The sequence below is a fragment of the Panicum virgatum genome, chromosome 2N (genome assembly GCF_016808335.1).
Source record: "Panicum virgatum strain AP13 chromosome 2N, P.virgatum_v5, whole genome shotgun sequence".
In the NCBI taxonomy this organism is placed as follows: domain Eukaryota; kingdom Viridiplantae; phylum Streptophyta; class Magnoliopsida; order Poales; family Poaceae; genus Panicum; species Panicum virgatum.
The window spans coordinates 24153080-24174116 of NC_053146.1; the positions used below are offsets into that span (position 1 = coordinate 24153080).

Genomic DNA, 21037 nt, shown 5'->3' on the forward strand with positions numbered 1-21037 from the left:
TGAACACGCCAGGTGGTACGATGGACTGCTTGGATCCGAGCTTGCACAGAACGTCCGCCACAACGTTGTCGTCCCTAGGAACGTGGTGGAACTCCAGACCATAGAATTTAGCTTCGAGCTTTCTAATATCCCAGCAGTAGGCGTCCATCTTCTCCTTGGTGCAATCCCAATCTTTGTTGACTTGTTGTATGACGACTTTGGACTCACCGTAAGCCAACAAACGCTTGATGCCGAGTGTGACAGGGATCCGGAGACCATGGATGAGAGCTTCGTACTCAGCAGCATTGTTGGTAGCCTTGAAAAGTAACAGGAGGACTTATTTGAGTTGTTCACATTTTGGGGAGATGAAGAGGATTCCAGCGACGGCTCCATCACGGTTGAGGGTGCCGTCAAAATACATGATCCAGTGCTCGGATCTGGTGTCGGGTGGAGGGTCTTGGATCTCGGTCCATTCAGCGACGAAGTCGGCCAACGCTTGAGATTTGATTGTGGATCATGGCATAAACTCAATCGTGAAGGTGCCGAGTTCTACTAACCATTTGACGACTCGGCCGTTGGCGTCCAGGTTGTGCAGGATGTCGCCGAGTGGATAGGATGAGGCCACCTTGATCTTGTGGGCCCGAAAGTTGTGCCGAAGCTTTCTTGATGTGATGAGGATGACGTATAGCAGCTTCTGCACTTGGGGGTAGCGTGCCTTGGACTCGCCGAGTACTTCACTGATGAAGTAAACCGGTCGCTGCACCTTGTAGACGTGACCCGGCACATCTCACTCGACGACCAGGACCGTACTCACCATGTTGGTGGTAGCGGCGATGTACAGGAGGAGGATTTCCCCGTCTTCTGGTGCTGTTAGGACAGGTGGCAAGGTGAGAAAATCCTTGAGCTCCTGGAATGCTTTGGAAGCATCGTCGTTCCACTCGAACTTATCGGACATCCAGAGAAGTTTGAAGAAGGGTAGGCCTCTATCACCGAGTCGGCTTATGAACCTACTCAAGGCGGCCAAGCACCCTGTGAGCTTCATCAGCTCCTTTTTGCTCCTAGGAGGCTTCATGAACCTGATGGCGTTGATCTTGGTGGGGTTGGCTTCGATGCCCCGGCTACTGACAATGAAGCCGAGTAGTTTTTCGGATGGGACACCGAACACACACTTGGTCGGGTTGAGCATCCATTTGAATTTCCTGAGATTTTCAAAAGTCTCGGAGAGATCCATAATGAACTAATCATTATGTTTTGTCTTGACGACAATGTCATTGACATAGGCCTGAGCGTTGCGCCCGATCTGCCCCTGAAGGCATCTCTGAATGGCCTTCTGGTAGATGGCGCCGGCATTTTTGAGGCCGAATGTCATGGTGTTGTAGCAGTAAGCCCCGAAAGGGGTGATGAAGGACGTCCTCTCTTGATCCGACTCCTTGAGGGCTATCTGGTGGTACCCTGAGTAACAGTCAAGAAAAGAGAGGAGAATGCACCCGGCCGTCGAGTCGACGACCTGGTCGATGCGTGGTGGAGGAAAGGGGTCTTTAGGGTTGTGTTTGTTGAGATCGGTATAGTCAACACACATTCTCCATTCACCATTTTTTCTTTTTTACAAGGACTGGGTTTGCCAGCTAATCTGGGTGTGCGACTTCTCTGATAGAATCGGCGGCAAGGAGCCGGGTTACTTTTACCCTAATAGCCTCCTTTCGATCCTGCGTGAAGCGGTGGAGCCATTGCTTGACGGGTCTCGCCTTCGTGTCAAGGTCTAAGGAGTGCTCAGCCTCCTCCCTTGGGACTCTCGGCATGTCAGATGGCTTCCATGCGAAGATGTCCCAATTCTCCCGGAGGAAAGAGGTGAGCACCTTCCTCCCTTGGGACTCTCGACAGTCTTGTCCGGCTCTTCGTCCCGGAGGACGATGGTCTTGGTCGCCACGGCTAGCGCGAGCTGCGACTCGGAAGTCGACTCCTTTTCGGGGATCTGTTGCTGGTCCGCCGGGAGGTTCTTTGCTGCCTAGGCAACAAGAACCGAGTTCCTGGATCGTTCCAGGGTGTCGGAGAGCTCAATGTTCTTGGCCTCGCACGCGTAGGAGGTCTGCAGATCTCCGTAGACCGAGAGGACCCCCTTTGGAGCTGGCATCTTCAAGAGAAGATATGTGTGGTTGGGGATCGCCATGAACTTGGCGAGTGAGGTTCTTCCCAGGATGGCGTCGTAGGAGGTCTCGAACTCGGCGACCTCGAAGTTGATGTACTCGGTGCGGTAGTTGTCACGGGTGCCGAAGGTGACCGGCAAGGTGGCCCGGCCAACCGGGGTCGACCCGGCTCCGGGGATGATGCCGTAGAAGGCCTGGTCGGGTGGGACCAGGGAGGTCATGTCGTAGCCCATGCTCTCCAACGTGTTGGTGAAGATGATGTCGAGGGCGCTCCCACTGTCGACGAGTACCTTGGCCAGGCGGACCTAGCTGACCACCGGGCTGACCACGAGAGGGTAGGCACCCGGCCTGGGCAGGTGGACCCAGTGGTCGTGGCGGTCAAAGGAGATCGGCGTCTCCAACCACCATAGGGGTTCAACCAGGTGTTTGAACACCAGGTTGACTTCGCAATCATCCAGCTTCAGCTCGCGCCGGCATGATGGCTTGCTGGGGCCGCCGAATATGAAGTTGACGGCCCTGTCTTCTTCCTGGAAGTTCCCTGGGGAATCTTCCCTCTACTCATCATCATCTCGCCTGGGCTAGTTGCGCCTCCGTGGGCGCGCCCGGGTGGTTCTGGAACCACTCGGCCTGTCGCGATCATCGCGGCAGGGTCGCTTGGAGTCATCGTGCTTGACGACTCCGTTGGAGAGTGCTCGGCACTCCCGGGCGGTGTGGTTTGCGTCCTTGTGCCAAGGACACTTGCCATCCAGGAGCCGATCCAGGTCCGCTTGGTTGAGGGTGGAGCGGAACTGGGACCTCTCGGCGACGGCGACGGTGTTCTTGGGGCCACGCTTGCGGTCTCGGTTCTTGGACGACTCGGCGCGGTCGTGCTTCTTCCCATGACGAGGTGGACGATCGTCGCGTCGGCGTTCCGAGCGGTTATCCCGCTGAGAGGGACGCTTGGAGGAGTCGTTCTTGGACTTGTGCCGGCGGTGGGCTCGCTCGGCATCTTCCATGTTGGTGTGCTTGTTGACGACCGTCATCATGTCGTCCACGGTCTTGGGGTTGCTCTCGAATATCTTCCTCCATAGTTCGATGCTATGGAGGCCTTGGTGAAAGTGGTGGATAACATCCCTGTCATCAACCACTGTAATGGTATTACGGTTAGCGAAGAACCTCTTGATGTAGTCGCGGAGGGACTCGTTGGGTTTGTTGATGGCTGTTAAGTCCAAAATATATGCCGTCAAACTCCTACATATAAGCATGAAAAATGAACATCAACAGTAGTGATAGGAGTTATTACTAACGAATTCGACGAGTGTTGGTGAATTATTGATTGCAGGGACACAAGTCGGAAATAAGATGAAAACATGAAGAATACGCAGACGAAACCACAGAAGATCGCATCCTGCGTAACCTATCCAAAAGAGGCCCACCTGACAGACCAAACCGACCAACGAAGCCCCGGCACCGACCATCTGACATCAGGACCCACTAGGCAGTGTACCAGAGAAAGACGGTGGCCAGAGGCGGCAAAGTGGGGCCGGTCGAACCCTTGGTTCGGCCGAACCAAGGGTTCGGCCGAACCTGGACAAGCACGTGTCCAGGTGCATTTTGGCGGGAAAGCGATTCTGATCCTCCTGAAGGCGGTTGATGATGTTTCCATATTTATCTTGGCGGGAACCGACCTCAGGGCACTATATAAGAGGCCTCCCTCACCCCCTCTCACACACACCACCAAGTCCTCTTCCTCCTTCACAAGAGAAGATGTAGTGCTCGATTCCAAAGGCGAGGCCCTGCCTAGGCTAGTGCTTAGAGTAGGAGGAGGGTGAGGAGTAGTTCGGGGAAGCGCCGGGCCTGTCGGCAGTCTTCTCCGGTCTTGTACCTCTACGGAAGCTGGCTTCCTCTGGTATGAGTAAGTTAGTATTTATAATTCTTGTATTGCATAGTACTATTGCTTGAGTGAGATCAGTTCTCTTATTCGCGGATTCGTCGCTCTGTATTTATACAGAGTGCCATAGTTTGCTACGGGAGCTCAAACGTAGTTAGACTATGGTACTAATCAGTAGCACAGACATGGTGTCTGGGTTAAGGGTTACCTTCGTTTGCCTTATATCCAACAGTATGTGAGGTAGGCCGTAGGTGGTGACAGCCCTGTCGGTCCTTCGTAGTCCTCCACATTCGGATATAGCGTAGAGTTGTTGGTCGGAGTCTCCTGACTATTTCAGGGGTAAGCCGGTGCCCGAAGCGAGTATTCTGCCCGAGAGATCGACCTTTAACTCATCTTTAGTGCTACCGCGGGAATTCTCTCTATCCTCGCCACATATCCTGGTGTGTCCTTGGACCGACTAAGTTAGGAGTTAGTGCACACACGTTCCCTGTGGATACGATACCCTTGAATGCTCACGGGTGAAAGCTACGACGGTCTTAGGTGCAGTTGTACGAGGTAGTCATGAAGGGGACTGGCCCCGGCAGCTCGCTGCAGCTGCCCTTGCTGCACTTGGCCGTGTCGCAGATCGTCGCGCCGCCGCCCGTGGCGACCTCTGCGCAAGCGATGAGCACAGACAGGAGCAGCGCCGCCTCTGCCACCGGCATCCTCACCTCCACCGGCACCACCATCCTCCGGTCCTCGCGGGGCGCTCCGGCCTCCGCTGGTGGCGGCAGACATGCTCCATCGGCGGTGGCGGCAAACGGCGAGGAGGCTGGTGGCGGACGAGCTCAGGGCGGCGGCAGCAGCGAGCGACCTCCGGGGCGGCGGAAGCGACGGCAACATCGGGCGGCCTCGCGGCCCTAAGAGCGAGCGCGGGCGGCGGACGGGTGCCGTGCGAGATGCGGTGGGGAAGAACCTTGCGTGAGGATGGAAAAGCGAGCCGAGCCAGCAACACCGGGAGGCTGGCGAGCTAGTTCAAGCCGGAATTCCCAAGCCTGTACACGCGTCATAATTTGATTGGGCGTTCGCACGATGCCGGGTGAGGACCATCCGCACCCAATTTTTTTCCGCTCCTGCCCCCCGGGCGGCACCGTGTGAGAGCTCCGAGGCGTCTGCGGCGGCGGGAGCCATTCCCAATGCCTCGGGTCCCTCGGCCGTTGCCGCAGCGACGACTTCGGTTTCCCCCGTCACATCGAACTCGGCACCAGCTTGCGTGGACGACATTTCTGGGCCCACAGACAGAAATCCAGAGTCCACGCCCGTCACACTTCTTGCATCGGGTGCAACCACGGCGCTCGTGACTGTCGACGAAGCTGAACTCGTGCCCGCGGCCACCGTGGATGGATCTGCTCCAGCCTCCGCGTCCACCCCTCACATGCAAGACGCCTCTCTGGAGCTTGAGGACATCAGGAACTCGGCTGTTGCGTCTCCGATGTTCACGACCCCTGCGTCTCAGACCGTGCGGTGCTTATGTCCGCCATTGATGGCATTCCTTCGGTCCCTGAGATCGGCGTCCTGGTGGGCGAACCCATTGCAGACATCGTGGACGAGCTGCTCGACATGTCCACGACCCCGGCACCTCCGATCGTGACGGATGAGCCTCCGCTGCTTCTGTCCACAACGGATGCTGTAGCCGTGCATACCACGGCAAGCATGGGCGCCACGGACGCGCCTCCATACAAGCTAACTGCCTCTCCTTTGCCAGAGGTCGCGGTGACCCCTGCGGTGGCTGTGATTGACACCTCTGCGAATTGCTCTGTACTGGATAACATGCCTCCGGTGGTCTTGTCCACTGTTGATGGCGTGCCTCCATCCTTGGCCATTGATGGTGCGCCTCCGGTGAACTTGTGTCCCGTCGACGGCGTACCTCCGGCCCCCGGGGCTTCGGTGGCGGCCGCTTTCCTCGATGAACAACCTGCTCACATCCAAGACGTGCAACCAGTGCACATAGAAGGCATGCATGCCCCCAGTGACTACCACGGTGGCAAAGACGGGGGTAGCGCCGTAGCGGCGCCCCCTCTTCTCCACCTGCTTGTCCGTTGATTGCCCCTGCGCTACACTAGCGGATCCTCCCCGATGATCTCATTGTCTACACCCGGATGCCGAGGCGGCGTACGTGATGCTTCAGTGACAACTTCTCCAGATCGCAGCTCCCCGGCCTCGTCCCCGAGGGCACACTTCTTGACCAGAATGACGAAGAAGACAGTGAAAATCCTGCCCATTCCGAGGGCCAATAGACTGTGCTCCCGCGACACTGCTCCTGCTCCTCTGCGACGCAGCCGCCGTATATCTGGTTTTGGACAAGAAACCCCGTGTACTGGTCCTTCCTCAAGAGCAAAGAAAAAGATGATGCGTGCTTTGGACCTCATTGGGGAGACAGAAGGCATTGATCAGCAAAGTCTGGAGGAGTATAGTAGGCTCTTTTCTTCTTCCTGCAAGCTACCAGACACATATGTTATGGCTTTGGCTGCTCTTTTCGGGTGGGCAGCCCCTGATGAGGAAGAGCTGGAAGCACTGACATCTTCCCACTGATTTTCTACCGTGATCGTATCTCACCCACCTTGTTGGAAATGAATCCGTCAAGAATCTTATGTTGGAATGTACGTGGACTCAATTCTATTGCACGCCAAGATGCAGTAAGAAATTTGGTTTCATGTTCAAGGGTTGATATCGTGTGTTTACAAGAAACAAAAATGTCAGCTATGCCCATAGGCGCTATTCTTTCAATGCTGGGTTCTGATTTCACCAATTGGATTGACTTACCGGCTATTGGTGCAAGCGGAGGAATTGTGGTAGTTTGGCGTCACGGACTTGGCCCAGCCAACGCTACTCGAATTGATAATTACAGCCTTTCCATTCAGTTCTCTCCTAACAACATCCAACCCTGGTGGCTGACTTGTGTGTACGGGCCCAAGGCGATGATAACAAACTCCTCTTTATGCAGGAACTGCGTTGTGTGCGATCTGCTTGCTAGGGACCACGGACAGTTCTTGGGGACTTCAATCTCATCACAAGTGCTGAAGATAAAAATAATGGGAATCTCAATAGAGCAACGATGGGCAGATTTCGTCGTTTGATTAATGAACACTGAAAGAACTACCTTTGCAAGGGCGAAAATTTATCTGGTCCAATCAGCAGGACACTCCTACACTTGTCAAGCTCGATAGAGTTTTCTACTCAGCTGAATGGGAACAACTTTTCCCAAATTGTCTCCTGCAAAGCAGTGTATCTGATGGCTCTGACCACTGTCCATTACTTTTGGGGTTGAATGATGTGCAACCTGCCAAAGCTAGATTTCATTTTGAAGAATTTTGGCCAACTCTTGATGTACTACCGGATTCTGGAACTTTGCCAAGTGCCAGAAACACTCGGCAAATGCCGGAATACTCTAGGCAAAAACTTTGCCAAGTGTAACACTCGGCAAAGCCCACTCGGCAAAGCCCCTAACGGCGAAGTGGGCTTTACCGAGTGTCTTTTTTTGGGCACTCGGCAAAGAGGTTGTCGAGAGCCAAACGAGACTCGGCAAAATGGCCACGTGGGGCGACGGTGACGGGCACTCGGCACTCGGCAAAGATTTAAACTTTGCCGAGAGACAGGGGTTCGGCACTCGACAAAGTTCAAATCTTTGCCGAGTGCCAGGGGTTCGGCACTCGGCAAAGTTCAAATCTTTGCCGAGTGCCAGGGCTTTAGCACTCGGCAAAGTAGGTTTAATGCATGCCCTGTATGGTCACTTTGCCAAGTGTTATGGCTTATGCACTCGGAAAAGTGACCATATTTTTTTTGTTCCTGTTTTCTCTTTTTTCGATACAAATATAACAAAAATATATCACAATATAGGGACATTACAAGCAGTTATTATAATAAATATATAATTGACAAATACCACAATAGCACCGATACAAATAACACAAGTCCATCACATATATCATAAGTCCGATACATAGAACAAGTACGACACAAATATAACCACAAGTATGTCCGATACATAGAACAAGCCCGATACATAGAACGAGCCCGATACATAGAACATGTCCACGATTAATACCACAAGACCACTAGTACTACAAGTCACTCACTGGTCAGATCCGGAGGGCCAAGTTGGCCACTGCGCCGTCAGCGAGTTCTGGTCCGGAGGAGGGCCATTGGATGCGTTCCACGACTGATTCTGCAAATAGGAACACATAAATTAAAGAAGCATAACAAAGATATAACAATACCTACTAACAAAGCATACTCACAGGAGTGCCTCCAGGTCCCGGAGGAAAGTAGGGCTGAGGTGGAAAGGCGAAAGGAGGCGGCGGTCCATAGTTTACCGACACGCCAAGTCCTTAGACCCAGGCCACCATGTTCTGGAACATAGCGGCCTGCTCCTTCCTCAGCTTGCGCTCCTGCTCTAGCTTGGCCTCGATCTCCATTCGGCACCTCATCTCCTCCTCAAACTTGGCCTCCATCTCGGTCTATAAGATTTTAACCTCCATGTTACAATGCGAAGCAAAGTTGCGTAAAAATCATAGAATAACAACTGAATCTGAACTAACCTATCACTGGTGCATGCTGGCCACTGAAATCTCAGGCCGTGGGTGTATGGGCGGGGTCGAGTCGGTGGTACTTGCCCGAAGCTGCGAGAGGGTGGGCGTACTCGTCGTGTCGACCAAGCTGTGGGCGATCCAGTACCGGTCGTGCTTCTTCCCGCCTCCCGCCCTCATGATGGCTTCTCCAGAGAGTGGCGCGGTGGCCGGATCCCAAGTCTCCCCGTGGAGCGCCCTTCCCATCTCCGTGTACGCATTGATGCGCGCGTGGATGCTGGGGTTGGTGTAGGCCTCTGGTGGATCCGCTGGGTTGTAGGCAACGTCGGACGTCGCCCTGCCCTTGTGAGACATGGCGTATGCCGTGAGGTCGTTGCAAGACTGGCCTGAATGTGACCCCGACTGCCAAGAAATCAACACGATGATTAGTAAGAATTCAAAATTTAGCTTTAGAAAGAATGAAGAAATTAGTGAACTTACCCAAGTCTCCTTGTACTCGGCGAGGCTACGGCTCCCTTGATGATGTGCCGAACCCGGCATCATCAAACGGCACTCCCGGAGTAAGGCGTGCTGGCGGGCCCAGTCCTCGCTGATCCAATTGTCTACCATCATAGAACAGCACTCGCCCTTGTTTGCGCACCAGTTCGGAGGCACCTAAACGTAATGAAGTGTATAACATATTGTAATATCAAATTCAAGATAAATGGGTAGAGATGGCATTTATTTACCTTTAAGTACTGGTCTCGCGTGAGGAAGATATCCCTTGCGGCTGGTTTATTGACACTCCTCTTCTCGACGTCGGCGCAGTACACAATAATGGCCTGGACACGCGCCTCATAGTGCATGTCCTTCACCAACTTGTAGCAAGTCATGTGAGCCTGCTCATTCGCCCGGGCCTCATGGCCTTCCTCGCACCTGTAGAAATCATGCATATATACCAGATAATTGCAATTATCATTCCAAAAATTGAAACAGAATGCGATATTTCGACCATTTTAGTGCGAGGATGACTTACCCACAACTCCCCGACCACCCGCCTCGCTTTGGTGCCGAAGTTCCTTCCTTCGCGATCAGTTGCATCCGGGGTGGCCATGTAGTGGTCCCACGTGTATGCCGGCTCTAGGACCCCGGCATGCATCACGAGTGTGGGGAAGTGCAACCTACACAGAAGACCCAAGATACCATTGGGCTTCCGTTTGTGGCCACCAGGCTATACAAAAACCCACCCCCTGCAAGAGTGTTTAAGATAAAATTTTAGTTAGTATTGTGATTTTAAATATATATAATGCAAAATAAAGAAGTACTAACATACTTACTTAGGCTCTGCTGGTTGAATCATCGGGCATCTCGCTGGAGGTATCGGCCGTCGCGGGAGTTGCGACGGTCCACGCAACCACACCTGCCGCCCCCTCCTCGGCCTCCTTCTCCTCGTCATCCTCTACAGGAGAAGGTGTCCTCTCCCTCCTCCTCCTCCTCCCCCCTTACCTCCTCCACCTCTCCCTCTCCCTCCTCCACCACCTTTGCGAACACTACGGCTCCCGGACCCCTCGGGTGCATCGGACCCACTACCTCCTCCACCACTGCCCCTGTACAAGGAGCTCAGCCAAGTCATCTTGTCACCGCCTGGCATCTTTATTTTGTTACCTGAAATCAAAAGGAGTGAACGAATCAGTCAAGATAAACAATACTTGCAAACAGATGAAAATGAAGGAAATATAACTACAAATTAACATAATATATATTAAATATTGCGAGTCATATATGTATTAGAAGTAATCATCATAATCGGGATTAGCTGGATCGTAATCCTCATCATCACTATCAGCTATGTCAACATAACCAGCAAAATTCGAAGGAGGAATGTCGTCTTCACTGTCTCTGCCTAAACGTAGTCGCTCTAGTAATTGTAAGTCCTCTCCAGCTTCCTCGTCATCTACTCTTTCATTGTCGACTTCCATTCCGATTACGTCGGATAAGTCTATCTCGAAACTCTCTTGTAGCCCCTCTTCTTGAAAGAACTCTCTATCATTGTTGTAATCTTCATTGTTTGGGAGAGGCAGTTTGCCGTGTGGCGATACTTTATACACAACATCCCAACCCCGAGCTTCTTCAGTTTTCTCACGATGAATCTCATCAAAATGAGTCCATGACTCACCGTCAGTTTTCTTCATTGTTTCTGTGATGTTTTCCAAAACTTCTTCCAATCTGCAAATGAGCTAGACATACGTCCAGACGTCAAGCGGGAGAGGTTCAGTGGCTGGAACGCTGAACCAGAACTGGCGTGCAAACACAAAGTAGTGAGCAAATGTTGGATTGTCTCCTCTTCTTGGTGACTTGGTCGCATGGCGGACAGCAGTCAGGATGAGGGAGTCCTCTTTTCTACAGGCGAGCAGCAGTCCAACATCGGTTACGAATAGCCAACCAAATGTACTCCTTTACAATTTTCACATTTACAAATTTTCTCTGACAGAACACCAGTGCTCAATTGAATCTCATTGAAAATTAGCTTAAATATCCCCTCGGAGATGCATACTGTAAATTTCAAAATTACGATGGGTAGTGTTGTTGCGTACTGAATCAACTTCTATTTTATCAATGAAGCAAATGAGAATAGAAAAACTTTAACCTATTGTCCTTGCCTAAACCTCAAGTCTGAATTTTATTTATGGATTTGTAATATTTGCAAGACAAACGTACATTGAACAACAAAGTCCAGAGAAAACAATGATACTGTAAATTACTTTGCCAGTAAGCTCAGCGTGTTTGTGACATGGTATACCCTGATCTTATTATATTTCTCACCATATAGCCATGACTTTCTTTCGTGAGGTTTAGCACCACGAGCCTTTGCTAAGGGCAGTTCATCAAATCCTTGCAACTCGCAAGTGTTGTCAACAGGACCAGCCCTGCGGCACTTGGTCCTCTGCTCACCAGAACACTGAAATGGTCAGCATTCTTTTTTCTCTTTTTTTTCATTTTCAGCAACGGAACTTACTTAACTGCAAAAAAAAAATTTGATTGATATAGTTGATTTTTTTTATTTTGGCATAGATATCATTGCATTACTCTTCAATGATTAACAGACATCTCATAAACTACATTGACAAATCATGCTACAAATGGCTTGTATCTATGCAGTGGAAAGGCCATCAGCACACACAGCATGAAAACGTGCCGCTCTACTCGCGAAAGTTTTTTTTAAAAAAAAAACTGAGGATAGAGGGCTTTATTGTCGGCGATGAGTTTAGGAAAGAGTCCAGCGTATTCGGATTTTGGGCCGTGCAAGACGGCGAGTTTAAGGCCTACCTACACGAAGAGCAAGGTTATTGGGTTGTGCACAGTAGGTCTTTGATTCGGCTTAAATTGTTTCTCAGGCCTAAATGGTGGCAAAACGAGCTGAAACTGATGAAACAAAGTTGAATATTGGATAGCAGGCGATACTCATCTGAGAGGGCCGACAGGGATACACTACAATGTGGGTTATGTGGCTAAGGCATTCACAAGTTGAGTATTGGAAGAACCTGCAATTTGTAATTTTTCAACTGAAATAGCACCTTCCCAATGAAACAAAGAGTCAATCAAAAGCACTGGTATACATAGTATCTACATAGCACAAATGAATGCCCATTCCAGGTCTCTGCAATCTGCGCTGCTAATACAAAAACTTCTATACCTCCTCTTTAGAGGAACAAAAACTCGCATGGCAAACAAAGTTACATCTTCACAAATCAAGTCCATCCACTTCGACAACCTGATGAATGGTCATATGGTCAACCAAACCATGTCAAGCAAAGAGCCGCCTTCTCCGCCTGCCTGCTACCTTCATCTGTGGGCTGTCAGCAGACTCACCATGCACCACCTCGTCGACTAGCTCCTTAAATAGCGACCTCTCGATCTCCAGCACCATCCCCGGGAGCTCCCTGTGGAAGCTCGTCCATCCCTGCAGCCTCTGCAGAATCTCTGCATCAGGTATCACGCTGCCTTCCTTCTGGCAGATACGTGATTGCTCCATCTCCAGGTCTTTGATTCCTGAAGATATGAATTTCACCAATTGCTGTCCACTAAGAGTTTTTGTAGTTAGATCCTTCGCTCTGGTGAATGAGCTGACTGAATAAACTGCAGTTTCCTGCTCAAACTTCTGAAGGAGAAGCTCATTCACAGTGTCGAACATCAGCTTCCGATGTGCTCTCTTCGGATCAGACTTCGCACCGCTTCTGCTCGGATGGATAGCATCAGGTTTACTGACCCATCCTGCCTTTCTTTGCTCCAACACGTGGAACAGGTCAGGGTTGATTGGGTAGCCAGAAGAGTGGAGCTGGAGACCTGACTGTGCTGACCCTAGGTCTTTCATCAGAAGGCCTGAGGCCAGTAGTATCTCAGACACGTAACGGTGCTCTGGGCTTTCTGTCTCACACAAGAAAGCAATGTGGTCAACTGGTGGGGCATCCTCATCCTTGTTAACGCTAAGCTGCTGGAGCTTCTCAAGCAAGCTAGCAACATTAGCAAGCTTATTGTTCTTGGATTGCATAGCAGCCTCTCTTGGCTTTGTATCAGAAGGTTTCCAGGGTTCCTCTGATGTGTGGCGCTCATCATCTGCAGGTTTTAGGGAACATGCCAATGGGTAAGTCTCAGCAGTAAAAATTTCAGCAAACAATCAAGCACGCTAGTTGATCTTTCCGGCACACATCAGGAAGTGAACTCAGAAAAAGAACTCAAACAGTATCCTAGTCATTTTCATTTAAGAGATCTTAATATTGCCATCATGTACCTTTCAGTCACAATTGTCAAATTTTGTGAGTCTATTATAACCTATGCAAAAATTTGACAATGAATTTGTAATGAAAGGAATTGATTGTTAGTGATCATTGATGATTTGATGAATTGCATAGAAGTCCATGAATATTGATGCAGTGGTAGTAAAAATTTATAATGTGGGTTCATGAAGCAAAGATAGGGCAATATCACTAAGAATTTACACTGCCAAATACTTGAGGACATATGGAATATGCGTTATATAGTGCTTCAGATACTGAACAAGCCATGATGTAAAGGATACAGAAGAATGTCGAATTGGTAGGTGCCAATGCAAAGAAAAGTACTTTTGCTTCAGTCCTTTCCATCCTAGTAAAGATTCCAGTACTTATTAATTATGCAACATTATTCAAGCCAGCGTGGACTGCACTAGAAGCATCTACCACAACATTATCAGAAAATGCATTGGGGGTATACAAAATGGAGTACACAAAATTTTGGTTCAAGTGTTGCTTCCAAAGTGCAACAAACTATTCAGAATGGATGAAAACTAAATTAAAACTACAGTGAAGTGAAACAAAAATCATATTTGAGATTCTAGTTGCTATGATTAACACCAAGAGTTTGGAGAGTGGTAGAAAGATGATCTTACCAGCAGTAAGTGAATTTGAAGTCCCGCTGGTAGGAAATAATTCCTCCTGATCAAACGAAGAGTCCAACACAGAAACTGGACTTGGCCGTTCAGAGATAGCAGTGGAAGGGTCTACAGATGATACATCCTTGCTTGCATCATATGAGGTTTTCTAAAGAAAAGACGCAAACCACAAAAATTAGACATGCAGTATTGTACATTGTATGATTTAATTTGTTATTATTGTTTCCTGACTCAACTAGCCAGGAGCGAGATTTCCAGAAGACAAAAACCAGGCAATATTTCTATACTATTATTCAGTCAGAATAGTTAAGTGTTGGAAATGATATTTTCATCTTAAAATTAATGACGCTTTAGAAAAAAGGCATAATTTGAACAAAACCCTACCACTTTTTGAGGATTCCTTCCTGATGGAGTTCCATTGCCTTGCTCGAAGTTAGAAACATTCACTTCTGTAGACCTGTCATTGCTTATAACTTCTATATCCACCTCTGAAGCAACACACATACTGTCATCTGACCTTGTGGACACATCATTGCCTTGCTGATTCAGGCTCCTTGTCCTATTATTCAGTCCACAGGGCATGCCATCATTACCTTCTTGTGCACGCACAGGTTTCCTTCTGAATTTGCTTCGGGGTGACACGGTGTCCAAATTATTCCTATCTCCAGATTGCCTTTGGCTTTTGTTTGACTCAGCAGAAGAAATAGGCGGTCTAGCCCTCCACTCTGAATCAAGTTTTCTCTGAATTAATCTTGGGCTAGTGGATTTTTTGTTCTTTTGCGAATTTATGCTACTGTCTCTTGGCAGCTGCTGTCTTCTGGATGAGCTCTCAGTAACCAGCAGTGAACTAGATTTTTGCTTGTTGCTGCTATCTTCATTCCTTCCATTTGATTTCCTATCATAAGAAACAAGGGGTTGAGAAGTAGGGACTCTAGGACTCCATTTCGCATGCTGCTCTTTAGCTGTCCTATTGATCATTGAAGCTTTCCTTTTATCAGTGCTATTGCCTGTTTGCAGATGTGGAAGATCAGATGGAACCCCCAATGGAATGACAGAAGAATCCACTTCACTGAAAAGGTTTGCAGATTTCGTAGGCTTCATGATCACAATAGGCGATTTGAAAGAGGTTTCTGCATTGCTCTCTTCAGGCACCCATATGGAGTTGGTGTTACTGTTCATTCTCGCATCCAGATTGACGATCTCTTGGTTATCATGGTTTCCATCATATAGCTTTGACATGGATGCTTCCTCCCGTTTCTTGTTTTCCAACAGTCCTTTTGCTTGCATAGAATCCAAGATCTGTTTAAGCGCTCTAAGGTCCTTGTTCGAATGCTGAAAATCAAGGTCCTTGAGCCGCTTCTCTATGTCGCTGAAGATTGATGCAGCAGGTTCTCTTCCATGGGCTCCTTTTGATCCCTTTGGTAGTTTTCGAGGTAGGACAATTCTATCTTGTTGCTTCCACGGTGCAGTTTCAACAGGAAACTTAGAGTTGGATAAATTTCTTATTGTTGAATCCTGGTTCCTTTGTTGTCGAGGAGCGGACTCGTTGTGGGATGAGATGCTCAAAGGATTCAGCGTGGTCTCTTGCTTGCTCTCTTTGACTGCTTTGCATGCCTGTGATGATGCTGTACTTTCATTATGCTCAGGCAACTCTTCCAATCCCATGAGCTTTGCAACAACACTAGGAAGACGCTTGCAGGCAGGCTGTTCCTGCTGAGTCTCCAGGGCTGCATTGGACCCAGTACTATTGCTGCTGCTTCTGTCTGAAGAACTCAAGATTGGCTTCAATCTAGAGTTCACTTCACGATTCAAAAGGTGACCTTCCTTGATGTCCAGTGACAACCTTGGTACCTCCCTCATTCTTGATGCTGCCTCCTTCCCATCGTATGAGAACCGAGGAGCATCACATGAAAGTCTTGCATGATGGCCTGATTCAGATGGAGTCCAAGAGGCTTCCCTGAGCTTGGCTAGCACACGAAGTGATTCGTTGATGTCCATGAGACCCTTGCTTTTTCCTTGTATATTGTTGCGGGGAGGCCCATCCAATTGCCTGGGTGGATCTCCAAAGTTGAATGGGTGATCTTTTACTTCATCCCCGTTGCAAACTCTAACTGACAGGTCACGGCTATCCTTGTAGATTGAATCCTTCACAAGATTTTTTATACCGAGAGTTGGCAGGCTGGATTGAGCTGCGGTCATATTATCGGGCTTGATAAGCACATCATCAGGGTAGTCGAGTCCATTCTCACTGTCAAAAGAGCTCTTGAGCATCGGCGAGCACTTGAAAGACCTCTCTGGAAATAGCATTCGGTCAGTAGACGAGAGATCCTGTTGAGTTGACTTGTTTCCATCAAGGGAGGAGAATGACGAAGATGGTGATGATGAATATGAGGTCTGCGACATTTCTGCTGCTGGTGCTCTCTGGTTTTCAGCCCAAGTTTTGCTCGAGTTCTTCTCCTGAATGCAGTTTCAGTAACTCAATCAGGATTTGGATGTCAGTTAAAAAAATGTGTAACTACTCTGCTACATATGCAAAATTCGGAAACTCACAAGGACAATCTGGGGTGAAAATCGTGTGCAGTCTCCCCCTACACTTGGGCTGCTGGACAGCGCATGGTCTGCTGCAGGAAGTGAAATGATTCTCAGTGCTGAGCCAGACAAAAGAAGCAAGCATGGCAACAAAAGGGAAAAAGGAAGACATTAGTCACATGACATAGAAAAGAAACGAAGTGTCAGCATCACTGCCAAATTAAACAAGCAAATTTGAGGAAATAATTTTTTCCTTTAATCTAATGGATAGTGCATAAAGCCAGGTTCCAGTGCCACCTTTCTCTCAGGCACAATTTTCTTATCTGAAGCAAGGTTCCTAGTCTCCAAGACTCCAAGGGCTAGTTTCTGTCAGTGGCCATGGCTGATTTCAAGATAGTTAATGGATGTGAAAGGATGCTTCTTGGTGTGTCATCAGCCAGCACCAACTTTTCGTCCAAAAAAGAGGCGGTTCATCATCAGTTACAGCCAACCAACATCTTCGCCAAAAAAAGTGGTACCTTATCTGTTACCACCAGCACCCAGCAGAACTCATTGCAGGTTGATTGGAATGAACACCGAAGTCTGGAGCAAGCATCTGCAGTGACTGAACCTGTGGGGCAGTTTGTACCATTTGTTTATCCATGCTGAAATCACAAATAGGACCTGATCTAAGTCTTGAAAAAAGCTGAGTTCTTTGCTGCCCGCATTCCAGGTAGGGATCACAAGGCGATGAGACCGGGGTTGAATTGAAATAGGGCGCATCCAAGGCACAGATCACGGCTTGAAGCACACAGAAGCTAGATTGCCATCGTTGCAGTTGCAGAACGGAGAAGGCGGCAAGAGAAGAGAAGGCAGAGCAAGGGGGCGAACCTGCTGGGGGAAGGAGCCTCTTGTGGGAGGAGGCGAGCGGGTGGCGGCGGTCGAAGGCCTGCAAGATCCCGGTGACGCAACCCACCTGACGGTGGAAATCCGGGCGCCTGTCCTCCGCCAACGCCCCCAAGTACTTGGCCGGCATCCTCCGACTCCCCTTCCCCTCTTGCCGTTGCGGCCTCAAGAGAGGGGTAGCAAGCAGAGGAGGCCACAAGGGAATCCGGAAATGCAGGAGGCTGCTCCCTTGGTAGTAGCAGGTAGCAAGCAGGTCAAGAAGAAGAAGGCGTCATCTCTGGCTGCCCCGCCGCATTTCCCGGAGGAGGAGGTGGGGGACCTCACCGGAGACGCTCCCGGGAGAGGGAGACGCTCGTGCCTCCCTGACGGTGAGCATCAACCGATCAAGAAGGCCAGCCACCAGTGCTGCCTCTCACTCTCACTCTCACTCTCACTCTCACGCACTACCAAAGCTCAGGCCTCCAGGTAGCACGATGCCTCCTCCTGTTTCCTGTTTCCTGTTTCCTGTTTCTATGGCCGGGAGGGAGGGAGGGAAGGGGAGGCCAGCCTTGTGAGGAAGACTAGAGAATCAGTGAGAAACTGGGAACAGAGCATAGGCTGGCAAGTTGGCACTGTGCTGCGTATGACTTTGCTGCCTCCCTTTTGTTAAAATAAATAAAAATGGGGGTTACCATGGAGATTAAGGTGAGGTGTCGAGTCAATTATGATCCTGATAGTTGCAATTACAGAAGGCAGGTAGCTCTCAATCTCACGGGGAGAGAGATGGGGGAGACTGACAGACAAAAATATGGTTGGATTGCACTGCCATGGCCTACCGCTTGCGCTTGCGCTTGCTGTGCTGGGACCAGAACCAGACCAGCCATGGAAACCCATTCTCTCTCTCTCTCCTCCCTCTCTCTTCTGTCAGCGGCAGCCCATGTGCCCCATCTCTCTCTCTCTCTCTCTCTCTCTGCGCGTGTACGTGTACACCCACAACAATTTTGGCATCTGGTGGCGTGGAGGACAGCCTGAAGGCAACCAAGACCGGCGAAGAATTGTTTGGTTGGGTTCAGTTGGGTAGGAGGGAAAATTCGGTCGTTCCTGACAGCCTGGTTACTGGGTTCAGTAAAATCTAATCTAACTAACGATGTGGTGTGTGCAGGGATTAGCTGTGTGGGTTACTGTTAATCATCTGTACTGTGATTCTGGTTTATGGTAGGAAGCATTGAATGCACGGGCCAGCGAGCGGGCAGGGGAGCTGCTACTGCCCAACAGTGCATTCATGGTGTTCATCCGTGAAGACCACACTGTCCATACCTCCAAGTCGTGCCGTTGAAGCATTGCAGGATATATATGCAGTTGCAGTGATGCCAACTGCTCAGCAAAGAGCAGTCCGATGACAACCACCACCTGCAGTTTCAATGAGACAACCTGCTGGGTAAATGAGATTTCCAATGTGACATTTTTTTTTTAAAAAAAAAAAGAGTTTAAAGCATGAACTTGCCCGGTAAAACTATGCAGCTTAAGCAAGGAGATTAAGGAAATCACAGGGGACATGATTGTCGGTTACCTAGAGACTTCATTAGATTTTGACAGGAAACAAAACTGACGCTCTTTAGGTGCTGCTTGAAAACAACCTATGTAGCTGGGAGTCTCTTCATATGGACGGTGCAGAAAAGAGGCTTGCGCTTGCAGGTGTGATGATTCATTTGCCCCACTGGATTGGATCCCAGTATCTGATTGAGCCTGAAAGATGCAGCCTAACTTTCATTTGCCTCATCAGTACCTGCAACAATGATTAGCAGCATTCAGCAACAGTTGACGCTTATTGCTTCGATTTTTCCAGTTATTGGACATAATGATATATGCATGGATCATGTGTGTTTCAGTCAAGAGTCTACGATGTATGATCCTCTAATTTTCCTGAAAATAAAAAAAATTATTGATGAGCATTCTGGATGAAAGAGATACGCCATCTACATTCCTAGGGGACCGGCCCCTTGACTGCTAAACAGGAGCTAATAATTAAAGTCTAATATAAGTAAGATGTACCATATGGATTCCTGCTGCCGGTGCTGTTAAGGTCAGTTTCAGTGTACAGTTTCAATACACATTTACGAAGACTGAGAATTAAGTAACTGTGACGGTCGAGTCTTACGGGATGAAACTCATCTCTCGTCCTATAAAACTCTTTCCTTCTCTCCTCGTTATATCATCAAAATTGATGATATTGCATAGAATTTAATATCATAAAACTCTACATGAAAACTCTATTGAAACTGGCCTAATGCATAATTTTTTTGCAGCATGAAGGTGGTAATAAGTTAAAAAAGAGATGTGGTAATAAGTTAAAAAAGGAACAGTTTTAATCGTACGTTTTCTCTTTGCACCCAACACATGATCTTGACAGTATCCTCATCACTGCTAGCTTGGGCTACCTAAGCATAGAGTATTCAAGTAATAATGGTGCTGGCCAAGAAATTCCCTGGGTGGTAAGGTGGTGTGCGAGATCTGATGTCAGTCTCCATCTTTACCTTTCCAGCGCATTTCTCTACCTTTATTTTCTGGGCGGGAATCATGATGTGCCATTCATTTGATGGTACTAGTAGTAGTCCACGTAGGTTACTCAATTCAGGGTAACATCTACTGCAAAAGGTCAGATCTATTCAGCTAACTGCTTCATTTCACTCCTGAGTTCTGACTGACTGCTCATTGGCTTCTGTCAGTTACAGCTAGGAACTGTCGCGGGAATGAAGAATTCTCTACTCTAGCTGTCTAGCATGCCTAATTGCCTAGGGATGGGATTAAAATGTTCTGAATAGTACTAGTATTTGGGATGCCACCAGCACACGAGAAAAGAGGAAAGTTGGTGGTGGCAACTGGCGACCCAAGGCAATAGCTATGGCAAAGCAAGGCTATCAAGGCGCGAGCAAGGACAGGACACAGGAGAGGGGAGAGGTGTGCCCAGTGCGCCCCCACCCACACAGGCTGAGGCCACCACCAACAATCTTGCAATTGCAATGCATTTCAGGGAAGCAGGAGACCTATGTGCAGCACCAGCTAGACTGGCTGGCTGGCTAGCACATGCTCCTGCTGCTGCTGCAAGCACACCGTATATCTTTCCCTTTCCCCCTGCATAAGTCATCAGAAGGTTCCACCAGCACCCATGTGACCTCTATGAAGAGAAAAGTCTGAGCAGCAGCAGCATGGTAGGTCAGGGCTCCTCCTCCTGATCTGATCATCCACAGCTGACTGATTGATTCCCTTAACAAACAAACTAGTCAGTAGCAAACAACCCAGACCAAGCAATTCTTTGATCTTTGATTCCTTGCATTGCATGCAGTGTGAGTCCGGTCAAAAGGATAGATATTTGTAGCTGTCAGAAAAGTATTGCAATGCACATGGCAGCCATCTATCACATTCACATGTGGATGGAGGCTGATGGCCATACCAATATATCATATCTAAACCGCTCGCCTGATCAGAAGTAGCATCGAGATCGCAGCTAATACCGTTAGAACAGGAGATTAGTTTAGCTCTTCAAGGTATCAAGATGATTTGTTTACTTGGATGGAATTAGTTTTTCTTCTCTTGCAGACAGCTCCACTTCTCGATGTAGTATACCATGCGTTTGGCCGCATGCAACGGCATGTCTTCCCACTTTGCTTCGACATTGGGT

At 49.0% G+C, this 21037-nt stretch overlaps 2 protein-coding genes across 4 annotated transcripts; both read right to left on the reverse strand.

The window, feature by feature from the left end:
• Positions 1-1984: 1984 nt before the first annotated feature.
• Positions 1985-2356, reverse strand: LOC120662497. The gene has a single exon (XM_039941632.1). It carries the CDS (start codon positions 2354-2356, stop codon positions 1985-1987), a length of 372 nt encoding a protein of 123 aa, XP_039797566.1.
• Positions 2357-12085: 9729 nt separating this feature from the next.
• Positions 12086-17992, reverse strand: LOC120660101 (protein LONGIFOLIA 1-like). Of its 3 annotated transcripts, none has more exons than XM_039938450.1 (5): positions 17365-17992; positions 16516-16586; positions 14350-16422; positions 13963-14113; positions 12086-13151 (listed from the first exon to the last, which is right to left on the reverse strand). In XM_039938450.1, the coding sequence occupies exons 1-5, from the start codon at positions 17507-17509 to the stop codon at positions 12343-12345; spliced, it is 3249 nt and encodes a 1082-aa protein (XP_039794384.1). In that variant the 5' UTR covers positions 17510-17992; the 3' UTR covers positions 12086-12342. The 3 variants fall into 3 exon arrangements, with proteins under 3 accessions (XP_039794384.1, XP_039794385.1, XP_039794383.1); XM_039938451.1 differs by having other exon boundaries at positions 16516-16583; positions 17365-17973; XM_039938449.1 differs by having other exon boundaries at positions 16516-16613; positions 17365-17968.
• Positions 17993-21037: the final 3045 nt, after the last annotated feature.

Excerpts from the sequence above, each read along its gene's own strand:
- LOC120660101 (XM_039938449.1), bottom strand. The coding sequence starts at position 17,509 with ATGCCGGCCAAGTACTTGGGGGCGTTGGCGGAGGACAGGCGCCCGGAT. Across the intron at positions 16,614-17,364 it reads GAGGCTCCTTCCCCCAGCAG|CACTGAGAATCATTTCACTT; the intron begins GTTCGCCCCCTT and ends TGTCTGGCTCAG. Across the intron at positions 13,152-13,962 it reads TTCAAATTCACTTACTGCTG|ATGATGAGCGCCACACATCA; the intron begins GTAAGATCATCT and ends TAAAACCTGCAG.
- LOC120662497 (XM_039941632.1), bottom strand. The coding sequence starts at position 2,356 with ATGGGCTACGACATGACCTCCCTGGTCCCACCCGACCAGGCCTTCTAC.